Raw genomic sequence first — 14,940 nt, 5'->3', positions numbered from 1 at the left:
AAAATAGTTCCTCCATATTTTCTCTCTCAAAATCCCCTTAGGATTTTGAATGCTTCTATTAAATGACCCTCTTAACCTTCCCTGCTTCAAGGAGAACAATCCTAGTTTTTCTACTCATTGAGCAACTCAATACTTCTGACACAAGTTGCGATCAAATTGTACAAGTGTACTTCTTGCACCAAGGAGGTTTGCTAATGCATCAAAATATAACAATTTACATCTATATGAAAAATCTGATATCTGTGCACACTCCCTATAACTCTTTGCATTATAAATAGAATGGAAACTGCTTATGCAATCTTGTCACACTGTAATTCCACCATCCCCATAGGCAGCACTACACAGATTTCACTGGCTGGAGGGAGCAACAGCAGTATGACATGTTTACATAGGCAATTACTATTTTAAGCATGGACATAGGAACTTATAATGGAAATACAGGAATACAACATATAGGAGTAGACCACATGGCCTGTCGAGCCTGCTCCACCATGATCATGGCTGATCTTGGGTTTCAACTCCATTTTCCCATCCACTCCCCTATATGGCAGAGCATATGACTTGAACGTAAGAACAGAATTCTGTTTGCAGGCCATCGGTCGAGATTTCCCCAACTCTCTGAACCTGCTACACCCAAGGACGCTACATAATCTCCCAATGTGAAGCTAAGACTGTCTTCTAAGAACTAGACAATCTCCAGCAAAAGAAATGTGCAGCAGTTTGCAACAGATTCTTCTCTCTATCCTACCAGCTCCTGATCACTCAGTTCCTATCAGACCCAGTAATAATCAAGACGAGAGAAAGCGGTAATTGTTCGCAAGAGACTGACCTTCAAAAAGTAAAGATCAGTAAAGATACCAATATTTAGTATCAAAGAAATGTTGCAGTTTCTTTTAATTCTCTTTTCTCTGAATTATTCTGCTTTAGTTTCACCCGCACAGTTCCAGTGGCCATTTGTCCCATGACAATATATAGTGTCACAGGGTACAGAAGCATTGTGGTTCTGTTACTGGACTAGGAATCAAGAGGCTCAACTAGTGATCTGGATTCACAAGATCCAATCCCACCATTGCAGCTGAGGAACTGGAATTCAATTATTATTTTTAAATTTGTTGGGGAGACGTGGGCATTGCTGCAGAATAAGCATTTATTTCCTATCCCTAATTGCTCTGGATAAGGTGGTGGTGAGCTGCCTTCTTCAATCACCACAGGCCATGATGTGGAGGTACACCCACAGCACTGTTAGGAAAGGAGTTCCAGGATTTTGATCCAGCGACAGTGAAGAAACGGCGACATATTTCCAAGTCAGGATGGTGTGTTGCTTGGAGGGGAACTTGCTGGTGATGGTGTTCTCATGCATCTGCTGCCCTTCTCCTTCTAGGTGGTAGAAGTCACGGAGTTAGGAGGAGCTGCCAAAAGAGCCTTAGTGAGTTGCTGCAGTGCAGCCAATAGACACTGCATAAAGCAGCCATGGTAGACTATTGTGGAGTGAGTAAATTTTTTACAGCGCAGAAGAGCACTCAGTCTGCACTGGATCTCTGAACAAGCAACTCCCTTAGCACCATTCTCTGACCTTCTACCCATAACCCTGCAGAGTCTTCATTTACAGATAACAATCCAATTCCCTTTTGTATGCTTCAATTGAACCTGCCTCCATCAAACTCAGGCAGCACCACATTCCAGAGATAAAAACAAAAATAAAAACAAAAAACTGAGGATGCTGGAAATCTAAAACAAAAACAGAATTATCTGGAAAAACTCAGCAGGTCTGGCAGCATCGGCGGAGAAGAAAAGAGTCGACGTTTCGAGTCCTCATTCTGTTGAAGGGTCATGAGGACTCGAAACATCAACTCTTTTCTTCTCCGCCGATGCTGCCAGACCTGCTGAGTTTTTCCAGGTAATTCTGTTTTTGTTTTGTACCACATTCCAGACCTCAACCACTCGCTGTATCACTTTTGCTCATTTTAAATCTGTGCCATCTCAATCCTTTTACGACTGGGAACAGTTTCTCCCTCTCAACTCTGTCCAGACCCCTCATGATTTTGAATACTTCTATCAAATCGCCTCTCAGCCTTCTGTTCTCCGAAGCAAACAGTCTCAACTTCTCCAATCTATCTTCATAATTAACATTTCTCACCCCTGGAACCATTCTCGTGAATCTTTTCTGCACTTTCACCAATGCCTTCACATCCTTCCTAAAGTGCAGTGCCCAGAAATAGATGCAATACTCCAGCTGAGGCAGAACTAGTGTCTTAGGCAAGATCAACATAACCTCCTTGCTCTTGTATTCTATGCCCCTATTAATAAAGCCCAGGATACTGTATGCTTTATTAACTGCTCTCTCAACTGGTCATGCCACCTTCAATGATCTATGCACATATACATCCAGGTCCATAGGTTCCTGCACGCCCTTTAGAATTGTACCCTTTATTTTATATTGTCTCTCCATGTTCTTCCTATCAAAATGAATCAGTTCACATTTTTCCGCATTGAACTTCATTTGCCACTTGTTTGCCCATTCCACTAACTTCTCTGTATCCTTTTGGAGTTCTACACCATCCTCCTCACAGCTCACAACCATCCACAAACTATGAAATTGTGCCCTGTACAGCAAGGTCTAGGTGATTAATATAAGGAAAAGCAAGGGTCCCAACACTGACCCTTGGGGAACTCCAGTATAAACCTTCCTCCACCCTGAAAAACATCCATTAACCACTACTGTATCCTGTCACTCAGCCAATTTTGTATCCATGTTGCTGCTATCCCTTTTATTCCATGAGATATAACTTTGCTCACAAATCTGTTGTGTGGCACTGTATCAAATGCCTTTTGGAAGTCCAAGTACATCACATCAAAAACATTGCCCTCATCAACCCTGTTACCTCTTCAAAAAACTCTAGCAAGTTAGTTAAACACAATTTTTCCATAAGTAATCTATGCTGCTTTCTCCAATTAATGCAAATTTTTCAACATGACTATTAATGTTGTCCTAGGCTATTGTTTCTAGAAGTATCCCCACCACCGTAGTTAAATTGACTGGCCTGTAATTGCTGGGCTTATCTTTACACTCTCTTTCAAATAAGGATGTAAGGTTTGCAATTCTCCAGTCCTCTGGCATTACCCTTGAGTCTAAGGAAGACTGGAAAATTATGGCCAGTGCCTCCACAATTTCCACTCACTTCCCTCAGTATTCTTGGATGCATCCAATCCTGCCCCGATGCCTTATCAACTTTAGGCTGTCTGTGGTTATCTAATATTACTTCCTTACTAATTTTAAATCTTCCAGTGTCTGAATTACCTCCTCTTTCAACATGGCCTGGGTAACATCATTTTCCTTGGTATAGACAGATGCAAAGTATTAATTTACTACCTCAGCCATGCCCTCTGCCTCCATGAGTAAATCCCCCTTTTGGTCCCTAATGGGCCCAAATCCTCCCTTTACCACTGGGTTATTATTTATATGCCTATAAATGACTTTGGGATTCACTTTAATGCTAGCTGCCAGGCCCTTCTCATACTCCCTTTTTGCTTTTTCACCTCCCCTCTGAACCTTCTGTATTCAGCCTGGTTCTCAATTGTATTTTCTACCTGACATTTCTGTCATAAGCACACATTGGTTTCCTTATCTTAATTTCTATAGCTTTTGTCATCCAGGGAGCTCTGGATTTGTCTGCCCTGCCTATCCCTTTTGAGGGAATATACCCTGATTGTGCCTGAACTCTCTCTCTTCTTTGAAGGTAGCCCATTGTTCAGTTACTGTTTTACAAGTCAAACTTTGACTCCAATTTATTCAGCCTAGGTCCATTTGTATCATATTGAAGCTGGCTTTCCCCAAGTTAATTATTCTTACTCTGGACTGTTCACTGCCCTTTTCCCTAGTCAGCCTAAACCTTATGATGCAATGATCACTGTCCCTTAAAATGTCCTCCTAATGACACTCGATTCCACTTGGCCTATTTCATTACCAAGAACCAGGTCTAGCAGTGCCTCCTTTTTTTAAGTTTGTAATATAATGTCAATTTATTAACATTCCAGCTCACAGATCCATACATCATTTAAAAAAATGTCTTAAATGACCCAAATAAATCCCCCGAACACTGAACCCCATGTCTATTATGCACATTCAAAACACTCACTGGTGCACATTTTTTTTTAAAAAACAGAAAAATAAATTTTGTTTGCCCAGTTTCAATCTGCTGAGGAGCATAAAGCTTTCAAATTGATGAACTAAACCCAGTCTGTCCCATCTCATCCAAAAGGAGTGAATCCCAGAAGCTGTTCGCTTGGTTTGTAGCGCCATTCATCTGCCTCCAACTCCTCAAACAAGCTGGCCAGTTTCTCCATCTGGGAACACTTGTCATTCTCGTTTCACCTGCCTCAATGTGTGAGCCACCTGATAGCTGAAAACTGCTTCACAAAAGAAACCTCTCAGTGGCATCTTCTAGCAGCTGCTTTAGGCACCTCGACCACCACCGCCTGCTGCCGAGGTGGACGAGAACAAAGCTGAGCTGGCTGGACTGGAAACATACCGGTGTACAAAATTTTCCGGAACTCTTGCCCCTCTCTACCCTTTACACTACTTCTAACCCAGTCTATATCCGGTAAATTGCTCTATAATTTTCTTGAAAATTTGTTCCTCCTCATCCTGCCTGCTTTATACTACACCGAGCAATGTAATTGCATCCTTTTTGTTTCTTAGCTTTAGCCAAATAGAATCTATCCTTGACCCCTTTGGGACATGCTCTCTCAATTGCATCTTTTTATTCATTTACGGGATGTGGGCGTCACTGGCTGGGCCAGCATTTATTGCCCATCCCTAATTTCCCTTGAGAAGGTGGTGGTGAGCTGCCTTCTTGAACCGCTGCAGTCCATGTGGTGTAGGTACACCCACAGTGCTGTTAGGGAGGGAGTTCCAGGATTTTGACCCAGCGACAGTGAAGGAACGTGATATATTTCCAAGTCTGGATGGTGAATGGCTTGGAGGGGGACTTCCAGGTGGTGGTCCCATCTATCTGCTGCCCTTGTCCTTCTAGATGGTAGCAACTGTAGGTTTGGAAGGTGCTGCTGAAGGACCCTTGGTGAGTTTCTGCAGTGCATCTTGTAGATGGGTACACACTGCGGCCACTATTCAGCAGTGGTGGAAGAAGTGAATGTTTGTGGATGGGGTGCCAGTCAAGCAGGCTGCTTTGTCCTGCAATGCTCTCAATCCATATTGTCAACATCCCTCCCTCTATCCTGTCTTTCCTGAACACTGTATCTAGGAATATTTAACACCTAGTCCTGCCCTTCTCTGAGCCAGGTCTGTGTTATTGCCCAAACATAGAGTATGTTAATGTCTAAATCAGGAGGGACTGCTGAACGCATTAAAAAAAATGTCTGCCTTCAGTTCTATTGAACTGCTATCTTTATAGGACCCAGTATAGATTCAAGCAGCTTTGCCCAGGCACACCCAGACAGATAAATACTGCCCCCACCTCCCCCAGATGACCAAGATAAACCTCACATGTACTTGTAACATACAAAAAGTTTGACAGCATCCAGGAGAAAGCAGCCTGCTTGTTCGGCACTTCATCTAACACCTTCAACATTCATCTCCTCCACTACTGACACATTGGCAACAGTGTGTACCATCTAAAAGATGCACCACAGGCCCCTATTACCTAGGACAAAGGCAGCAGATGCATGGGAACACCACCACCTGCATGGTCACCTCCAAGCCACGCAGCAATCTGGCTTGGAAGTATATCACCGTTCCTTCATTGTTGCTGGGTCAAAATCCTGGAACCCCCTTCCTAACAACACTGTGGATGTACCTACACCGCATGGCTGCACTAGTTCAAGAAGGTTGCTCACACCACCTTCTCATGGGTAATTAGGGATTGGCAGTAAATGCTAGCCCAGCCAGCGACACCCACATCCTGTGAAAGAATTAAAAAAAATGTTCAGGAGTAATAAAAACAAAAAAGTGCTGGAGATACAACACCAGGTCAGGAAGCATCTGTGGGGAGAGAAATCGAATTAGCTTTTCAGGTCGAAAATCTTTCAGCAAAAGACATCCATTTTCAGCACCCACAGTATGTTGCTTTTGTACAAACGTTCTGCAAACTGGGCAGTTCGGCAGACCCACACACGGAGAGCCCTAGGGACTGCTATGCAATAATCCCAGGGATCAAAAGTCAGACAAGTGGCAGAACCAAGATCAGCTGGCTTGCCCTAGATTTCAAAAGCAGGACACTTTGTTCACTCCTGATATCCACTCACAAATGATTCTCACCAAACCTTCTCTCAGACTTTATCCTTAAATTAAGGTTGCTAGCAAGACCAGCAACATTTATTGCCAATTCCCAATTGCCCTTGAGGTCGTGGTGGTAAGCCATCTTCATACACCGTTGTCCTTGTCCCAAACAAACTCGCACAGAACACCGGTGCGGTGCATAATCTCAGCTTCATCCAATGCCTCTCCCCTTTTGTTCTTGGAGTTGCAGAAGATGGGTTTTCAGTCTTCAGTTTGTCATTGGCTTAATGATCTTAAATAAATTTCTGCACCGCTCTGCCACAAAGTAATCAAATTCAGCTCCTGCCATCTCCATTTGTAACTCAACTGCCCAATGTCAGCCATCAGGCAGCCTTTCTGCTGAGTTTGGACCATATGCACCATATTCCTTCCGCATGCCATGTCGTGGTTTGTGTTCGAATGTAAAATGTTATTTGTCTGATTCACAACACCAAACAGTTTCAACCAAATTCACCAGATCCTTTTCCTGTGCAGCAACCATTCCATTTGATTTATAACTCCAACGTTTGGCCTCCTCCCCAAGTTCTGAGAATTGCTTTTAAACAGAATATCAAAACTTATTTGAAAACTTAACCGATGACTCCTGATAAACCAATATTAAAATGGAAAAGCAACCTTATATTTTCCTTTTAGAAGTGCTTTTTGGATGCTGAGTTTACATTTTAGATGGTTTCTTGGCATATTAAAGAAAATCCCAGTGCAGTATTCAGATACTAGACTTGCTTTAGAGATTATTTTTCCACACTAAGTTCACCTTCAAGGTTGCTGCGGACAGGGAAAAGAACAAGCACCAGACCCCTGCTAGTACTCATCACAGCCGAGGGAACCAAGGATCAAAATTACCCACTGCAAAGCCATTCAAAACTGGACAGTGGGCAGCACAAGACTGGGCATCTGGTCACCCTATTTGGGAGAAACTGTTCCCATTGGTGGAAGGATCGAGAACCAGGGGGGCACAGATTTATGGTAACGGTAAAAGAAGCTATGGAAACATAAGAGGAGACTGGAGGCAGGGTCAGTCAAAGCCTTCAGTTGGGAATTGGATTATTATCCTTAAAGGAACAATGTGCAGGGTTACAGAAAGGGGAGGGGGAGGGGTTGCACGAGATGAACACAAACACGATGGGCAGAATAGCCTCTCCGCTGTGTTGTCATTCTGTGGATGGAGTGAGCCTCAGTTCGGCCACTGACCAGTGAGATAGGCTCGATGGGCTGAATGATCTCCACCTCCCCCCCCCCCGCCCCTCACTTCACCACAAACTTGATCCCCACTGCCTCTTACCGAGCAGGCAGCTGTCCGTAGTCCGGCCCGGCCTGGACTAGGCCGCAGATCCTCGGCCTTTATTTTTCTTGCCTCCAGAATATTTTTCTAATTTAGGCTCTGACGTCAGCGGCAGTTCAAATCTGAGCCCCGCCTCCCCGCGCTGCGCCGCCATTGGCCCAGGCCGCTGCACGTGACCGAACATCCGGGTGCCCAAACTGGGCCCCGCCTCCTCAACATCCGGGCAATACCGCCCATTTTCCTTCCCTCCGTTCTCAACATCCTCACACCCGGACTGCCTAGGTAACGTCATCATACGGGTACTTCGCTTGCCTTCGCGCCTCGCCTCGCTCCCTCCCCATCCGGTTAATTCAGCTCTTGGCCGACTGGTGCTTTCGTAAACATCCGGGACTTTATTTCCAGCCCACGTTCCCCTGACATCCGGGTACAAACCCCCGGCTCCGCTATGGGGGCGGGGCCATAGCGTGATGACATAATACGCAAAAAGTGTGTGCCTTGTGTCTACCGCCGGGAGAAAAATGTTGGTGTAGAAATAGCGGCGATGACATCGGAACAGGCGCAATCCCCAGACGTGGAGCAATGGGTTGAGGAAGCCCAGGAGGAAAATATTCGACCCTCGAAGTCGCGGGCTGTCGCCGGGTGAGCGTCTTGCTTTGAATCCTGGGGCTTGTACTTCTTCCCCCTCAGCGATAAACGTTTTAATTTCCTTTGTGAATTCCACGCGAACGGTTGAAGCCTGCATGGAAAATACAGCGATTATGAAAAAAATGAACTCCTTTTTATTCCAAAGGCCGTAGGAGACAGCGGCGGCGATGGGGGAAAGTGGTCCAATCCCGCACAGCCCGCCGGGAGTTGTAGTTCCTTCTCGGACCCTTCGCTGAGTGGAGCAGCCGGCAGGACTACATCTCCCAGCCGGCACCGCTCCTGTTGCCCCTGGCAACGCCATGATGCCGCTGGAGGAAGGTGAACCTGAAGTACTGTCAATGGACAGGAAAAAGGAATCAATACAAAAATAAAAATACCTGGGAAAACTCAGCAGGTCTGACAGCATCTGCGGAGAGGAACACAGTTAATATTTCGAGTCCGTATGACTCTTCAACTGAATGTCTGTCCAATATAATAATATATTCAGCAACAGCACTTCATCTTTCAATTAGACACTTCACACCCCTCTGGACTCAATATTGAGTTCAACAATTACAGGCCCATAAACTCTGTCCCTCTATTTTGTTTCGTTTTCTTTGCATGTTTTGGTTTTCCTCTTATTTTATCTTTCAGACAGGAGTAGACCTGCTTTAGGCACATCTTTTGTTTTCTTTCTTGCCCCATCACCATTCCCTTTGACCCTGTTAGACTAACTCTTCTGGCATTCAATTTCACCTGTCTTCTACCCTATCACAGCCCTCCCTTTTGTCCTTGTCCCACCCAGTCTATGCTCAAAACCTATCACATCTCTAACTTTTGCCAGTTCTACTGAACTGTCATGGTCTTGAAATATTAACTCTGTTTGTCTCTCCACAGATACTGCCTGACTTGCTGAGTATCTCTAGCACTTTCTGTTTTTATTTTGTATAATATATATCATGTTGTGTCCATCTAATCTGTCCCACATAGCTGCGTGTCACAATATAACCACTCCCTACCCCAGTCAACACCATGTGAGGGGCAAATACCAGATTTAAAAACCAAGGGAATAAGATATTAAGATCTGGGAAATTCCTCCACCACTCCCCCATTTGAGAGATGGAAACTAGCCCAGGAGACCACCCTGGCAAGATAGTGTACCCTGTCATACCTCCTTCTGTCATATATGTGGAGCACAAAAACTTGTGTGGAACTCTTAGGCTGAAAGGCCGGTTCCAGTGTTGTAAATACTGTGCAACAACAAATTGTATCTATGTAGAGCCTTAAAATGTGCCAAAGTGCTTCATAGGAGAGTTATAAAATAATGTATGATACTGAGCCATTATATGGGGATATTAGGTCAAATAACCAAAAGCTTAATCAAAGTGTGGCATCAAGGAGTCATAGCAAAACTGGAGTCAATGGGAATCAGGGGAAAACTTTCTGCTGGTTGGAGTCAAACCTAGCACAAAGGAAGATAGTTGTGGTTGTTGGAGGTCAGTCATCTCTGCTCCAGGACATTACTGCAGGAGTTCCTCAGGGTAGTGCCCTAGGCCCAACCATCTTCAGCTGCTTCATCAATGACCTTCCTTCCATCGTAAGATCAGAAGTGGGGATGTTCGCTGCTGATGATTGTATAATGTTCAGCACCATTCGCGGCTTCTCAGATACTGAAGCAATCCATGTCCAAATGCAGCAAGACCTGGACAACATCCAGGCTTGTGCTGACAAGTGGCAAGTAACATTTGCACCACACAAGTCAGGCAATGATCACTCAACAAAAGAGAATCCAACCATCGCCACTTGATGTTCAATGGCGTTACCATCACTGAATCCCCCACTATCAACATCCTAGGGGTTACCATTGACCAGAAGCTGAACTAGACTAGCCATGTAAATACTATGGCTACAAGAGCAGGTCAGAGCTAGGAATCATGTGATGAGTAACTCACTTCCTGACTCCCCAAAGCCTGTCCACCATCTACAAGGCACCAGTCAGGAGTGTGATGGAATACTCTCCCCTTGCCCGGATGAGTGCAACTCCCACAACACTCAAGAAGCTGGACACCATCCAGGACAAAGCAGCCATTCACAAACATTCACTCCCTTCACCACCGATGCACAATAGTAGCAGTGTGTACCATCTACAAGATGCATTGCAGGAACTCACCAAGCCTCCTCAGACAGCACTTTCCAATCCACGACCCCCACACCTAGACAGACAAGTGCAGCAGATAGATGGGAACACCACCACCTGGAAGTTCCCCTCCAGGTAACTCACCATCCTGACTTGGAAATATATTGCCGTTCATTCATTGTTGCTGGGTCAAAATCCTGGAATTCCCTCCCTAACAGCACTGTGGGTGTACCTACACCACATAGACTGCAGCGGTTCTAGAAGGCAGCTCACCATTACCTTCTCAAGTGCAACTAGGGATGGGCAATAAATGCTGGCCCAGCCAGTGAAGCCCACATTCCATGAATGAATTAAAAAGTTAGTTTTAAGGTGTATTTTAAAGGGAAAAAATGAAGTGAGGAGGGAATTCCAGAGCTTGGGACCTAGATAACTGGAAAGCAAGACTGCTAAGGGTGGAGCCAATTAAAATTGGGGCCATTCAAGAAGCCAGAATCAGAGGAACGCAGATATCTTTGAGGGTTGGAGGAGATTACAGAGCGAGGGAAGAATGAGACCATGGAGTGATTTGAAAACAAGGATGAGAATTTTGAAATCAACACGTTTCTTGACCTCGAACCAGTGATGGTAGTCTCCCAGAACGGGCGATTAGTCTCTTGAGCACTGCTGCTGGAGTCCTGGGAGAATCGATCCATGGCAATCTGCATAGAATCAGAGAATGGTTATAGCACAGAAGGAGATCATTCTCGTATTTGTGCTTGCTGTCCAATGGAGCAATTCACCTAGTGCCGTTTTCATGTGCACTTTTCTTGGCTGTCTGGTTTGCAACTGATCTACAATCTCTGGATCCAATTTCATATCTGAGGATTCGGGGTGGATCAAAATCGTTTGAACTCAGTGGTTCCTGGTTGGTTTATTTGTTTTGTTTGTTCATGTGAGAGAGAGAGACAACCTGGGATACATGAGGGAAAGAGCAACACAAACTTGAGTTGGATGGAGGAGGGAGGAAGCAACAATCTGAGGGAGTGAGAAGCAAACTGGAAGGCAGGGGAAGAGAAATGTAAACTGGTGGGGATCATGTTGAAAGTGAGATGTTGGAGTACTGTTAAAGTCACTGGAATAGTAATCCAGAGGTCCAGGATAATTCTGGGCAACTGGTGGAATTTAAATGCAATTAATAAATCTGGAATTGAAAGCTAGTCTCAGTAATGGTGACCATGAAGCTATCATTGTTGTAAAAACCCATCTGGATCACTAATGTCTTTAGGGAAGGGAATCTGCCATCCTTACCTGGTCTGGCTTACATGTGACTTCAGACCCACAGCAATGTGGTTGACTCTTAACTGCCCTATGAAATGGCCTAACTCAGTTCAAGGGAAATTAGGGATGGGCAACAAATGCTGGCCTTGCCAGTGACACCCACATCACATGAACAAATGGGGGAAAAAAATCAGCCTGTCATGTGTGCTTTTGAATAATGCGTCATCTAATGAAAATTGAGTAGATTTGATTCTGGTTTTATTTACTTAAATAACTTGCAGTGTGTTTTTAAGAAAATAATTAATTAAAAATGTATAACACTTCTGTTAAAAAATTGATTTGGTAGGAGTATTCAAAATCACAGGGTGTTTTCCTACCTGTAGAGTAAACAAAGACAAACTGTTTCAACTGGAAAAGAAACAACAACCAGCAGACCAGTAGCCATCACTGAAACTTGGTTGTGGGAGGGCAGGATTGGCAGCTCAACATTCCAGGAAATAGAATCTTCAGGGGAGGGGGTAAAAGAGGAGGAGGCATTGCATTATTAGTTAAGGAGTCAGTTATTGCAGTAAGGAGAGATGATATCTTGGAGGGAGCATCGAATGAAGCTTTGTGGGTAGAGCTTAGGAACAAAAGAGGGGCAGCCACATTGTTAGGTGTTTATTACAGACTCCCAGATAGTCAGTGGGAAATTGAGGGGCAAATGTGTGCACAATTTGTGGAGGTGTGTAAAAACAATAACAATAGGGTAATTATATTCGGTGATTTCAACTTTCCCAACATTAATTGGGATAGACATTGTGTTAAGGGCTTGGATGGAGTAGATTGCTTGAAATGTGTACAGGGGAACCTTTTAGGTCAATATGTAGAGGGTCCAACAAGGGACGGCGCAGTGCTGGACATAATTCTGGGGAATGAAGCCGGACAGGTAGCTAAGGTGCTGGTGGGGGAGCATTTTAGTGATAGCGACCACAACATGGTACAGTTTAAGTTTGTTACGGACAAAGAAATCAACAAGTTGCAAAAAAAGTTTTGGATTGGGGGAGAGTGGATTTTAGTAAAATAAGGCAGGATCTGGCCAAGGTAGACTTGTGGGGAAATCTACAGAGGAGTAGTGGGGGGCATTCAAAAAGGAAATGGGGAGGGTACAGACTCAACATGTTCCCTCTAGGGTGATAGGAAGGAGTAACAAGCCCAGAGAACCATGGATGACCAGAGGTATTCAGGTTACGATGAGAAGAAAAAGAAAGGCTTTTAGCAGGTACAAAGGAAGCAAATCAGCATAGGCATTAGTGGAGTAGAGACAATGCAGGGTGGAGCTTAAAGCAATTAGGAGAGCAAAGAGGGTATATGAGAAAGCTCTGGCTGGTAAAAGTAGAGAAAATCCCAAGATATTCTATAAGTATATCAATGGGAAGAGGATAACCAGGGAAAGAGTAGAGCCCAAAAGGGACCAAGGGACCAATTTATGGGTGGAGCCAGAGGACATTGCTAGAGTGTTGAATGAGTACTGCACATCCGTCTTCACCCAAGAGAATGAGGATGAAGGTATCAAACTCGGGGAGAGAGACTGCGAGGTTCTTAAGCAAATTGATATAGGGAGTGACAAGGTATTGGAGTTGTTGGCAGGCTTAAAAGTGGACAAATCTCCAGGTCCAGATGATTTGTGTCCCAGACTGCTGAGGGAGACAAGGGAGGAGATCACAGGGGCTCTGACCCAAATTTTTAATTCCTCTCTGGCGGCGGGGGAGGTGCCCTAGGACTGGAGAACAGCTAATGTGGTTCCGCTATTTAAGAAGGGTTGTAGAGATAAGCCAGGGAACTACAGCCCAGTGAGCGGTAGGGAAACTATTGGAGAAAATTCTGAAGGAGAGAATCTATCTCCACTTGGAGAGGCAAGGTTTGATCAGGGTTAGTCAGCATGGCTTTGTCAGAGGGAGGTCATGCCTAACAAATTTGACTGAATTTTTTGAGGAGGTGACCAGGGGTGTAGATGAGGATAGTGCAGTTGATGTAGTTTATATGGATTTCAGCAAAGCCTTTGACAAGGTCTCACATGGGAAACTTATAAAGAAGGCAAATGTACATGGGATACAGGGCAATTTGATAAGATGGATTCAAAATTGGCTTAGCTGTAGGAGACAGAGGGTGATGACAGAAGGATGCTTTAGTGACTGAAAGTCAGTGTCCAGTGGCGTACCACAGGGATCTGTGCTGGGTCCCCTATTATTTGTCGTTTATATAAATGACATAGATGACTATGTGGGGGGTAGGATTATTAAGTTTTTGGATGACACAAAGATTATCTGGGTGGTTAACAGTGAGGTTGAGTGTCTTGGGCTACAGGAAGATATAGACGGGATGGTCAAATGGGCAGATAAGTGGCAGATGGAATTTAACCTTGAAAAGTGTGAGGTGATACACTTTGGAAGGAGTAATTTGACAAGTATTCAATGAACAGCATGGCACTAGGAAGTTCGGAGGAACAAAGGGACCTTGGCACGTGTGTCCATAGATCTCTGAAGGTGGAGGGGCATGTTAATGGGGTGGTGAAAAAGGCAGATGGGACACTTGCCTTATCAATCGAGGCATAGGTTACAAAAGTAGGGAGATCATGTTGGAGTTGTATAGAACCTTGGTGAGGCCACAGCTGGAGTACTGTGTGCAGTTCTGGTCGCCACATTATAGGAAGGATGTGATTGCACTGGACGGGGTGCAGAGGAGATTCACCAGGATGTTGCCTGGGATGAAACATTTAAGTTATGAGGAGAGGTTGGATAGACTTGGGTTGTTTTCATTGGAGCAGAGAAGACTGAGGGGTGACCTGATTGAGGTGTACAAGATTATGAGGGGCATGGACAGGGTGGATAGGGAGCAGCTGTTCCCCTTAGTTGAAGGGTCAGTCACAAGGGGACACAAGTTCAAGGTGAAGGGCAGGAGGTTTGGGGGGGATGTGAGGAAAAACTTTTTTACTCAGAGGGTGGTGATGATCTGGAATGCGCTGCCTGGGAGGGTGGTGGAGGTGGGTTGCGTCACATCCTTTAAAAAGTACCTGGATGAGCACTTGGCACGTCATAACATTCAAGGCTATGGGCCAAGTGCTGGTAAATAGGATTAGGTAGGTAGGTCAGGTGTTTCTCATGTGTCGGTGCACACTCGATGGGCCGAAGGGCCTCTTCTGCACTCTGTAATTCTGTGATTCAGAGGGCGGACTTGGCTTTTTGTTTACACAGTAAATTGTGATCTGGAATGCACTGCCTGAAGGCTGGTGGAAGCAGATTCAACAGTAATTTTCAAAAAGGAATTGAATAAATACCTGAAGGGGAAACATTTACAGGGTGTGAG

General features: G+C 44.7%; 2 protein-coding genes across 2 annotated transcripts in view; one reads left to right on the top strand and one right to left on the bottom strand.

Annotated features, from left to right (window-relative positions):
- numa1 (nuclear mitotic apparatus protein 1) overlaps nucleotides 1–7,681 on the bottom strand; it is a 90,501-nt gene extending 82,820 nt beyond the window's left edge. The window contains exon 1 of the mRNA XM_041198630.1: nucleotides 7,578–7,681. The gene's annotated coding sequence lies outside the window, so the exon portion shown is untranslated. The remainder of the gene's footprint in view (nucleotides 1–7,577) is intronic.
- Nucleotides 7,682–7,877: 196 nt separating this feature from the next.
- Nucleotides 7,878–14,940, top strand: part of lrrc51 (leucine rich repeat containing 51) — a 34,546-nt gene continuing 27,483 nt past the window's right edge. Inside the window, exon 1 of the mRNA XM_041198574.1 lies at nucleotides 7,878–8,216. Within this exon, the coding sequence (XP_041054508.1) occupies nucleotides 8,119–8,216 (98 nt within the window). The 5' untranslated portion in view covers nucleotides 7,878–8,118. The remainder of the gene's footprint in view (nucleotides 8,217–14,940) is intronic.

The sequence above is a fragment of the Carcharodon carcharias genome, chromosome 11 (assembly GCF_017639515.1).
Source record: "Carcharodon carcharias isolate sCarCar2 chromosome 11, sCarCar2.pri, whole genome shotgun sequence".
Lineage (NCBI taxonomy): Eukaryota > Metazoa > Chordata > Chondrichthyes > Lamniformes > Lamnidae > Carcharodon > Carcharodon carcharias.
This window is presented reverse-complemented; position numbering and strand designations above follow the sequence as displayed.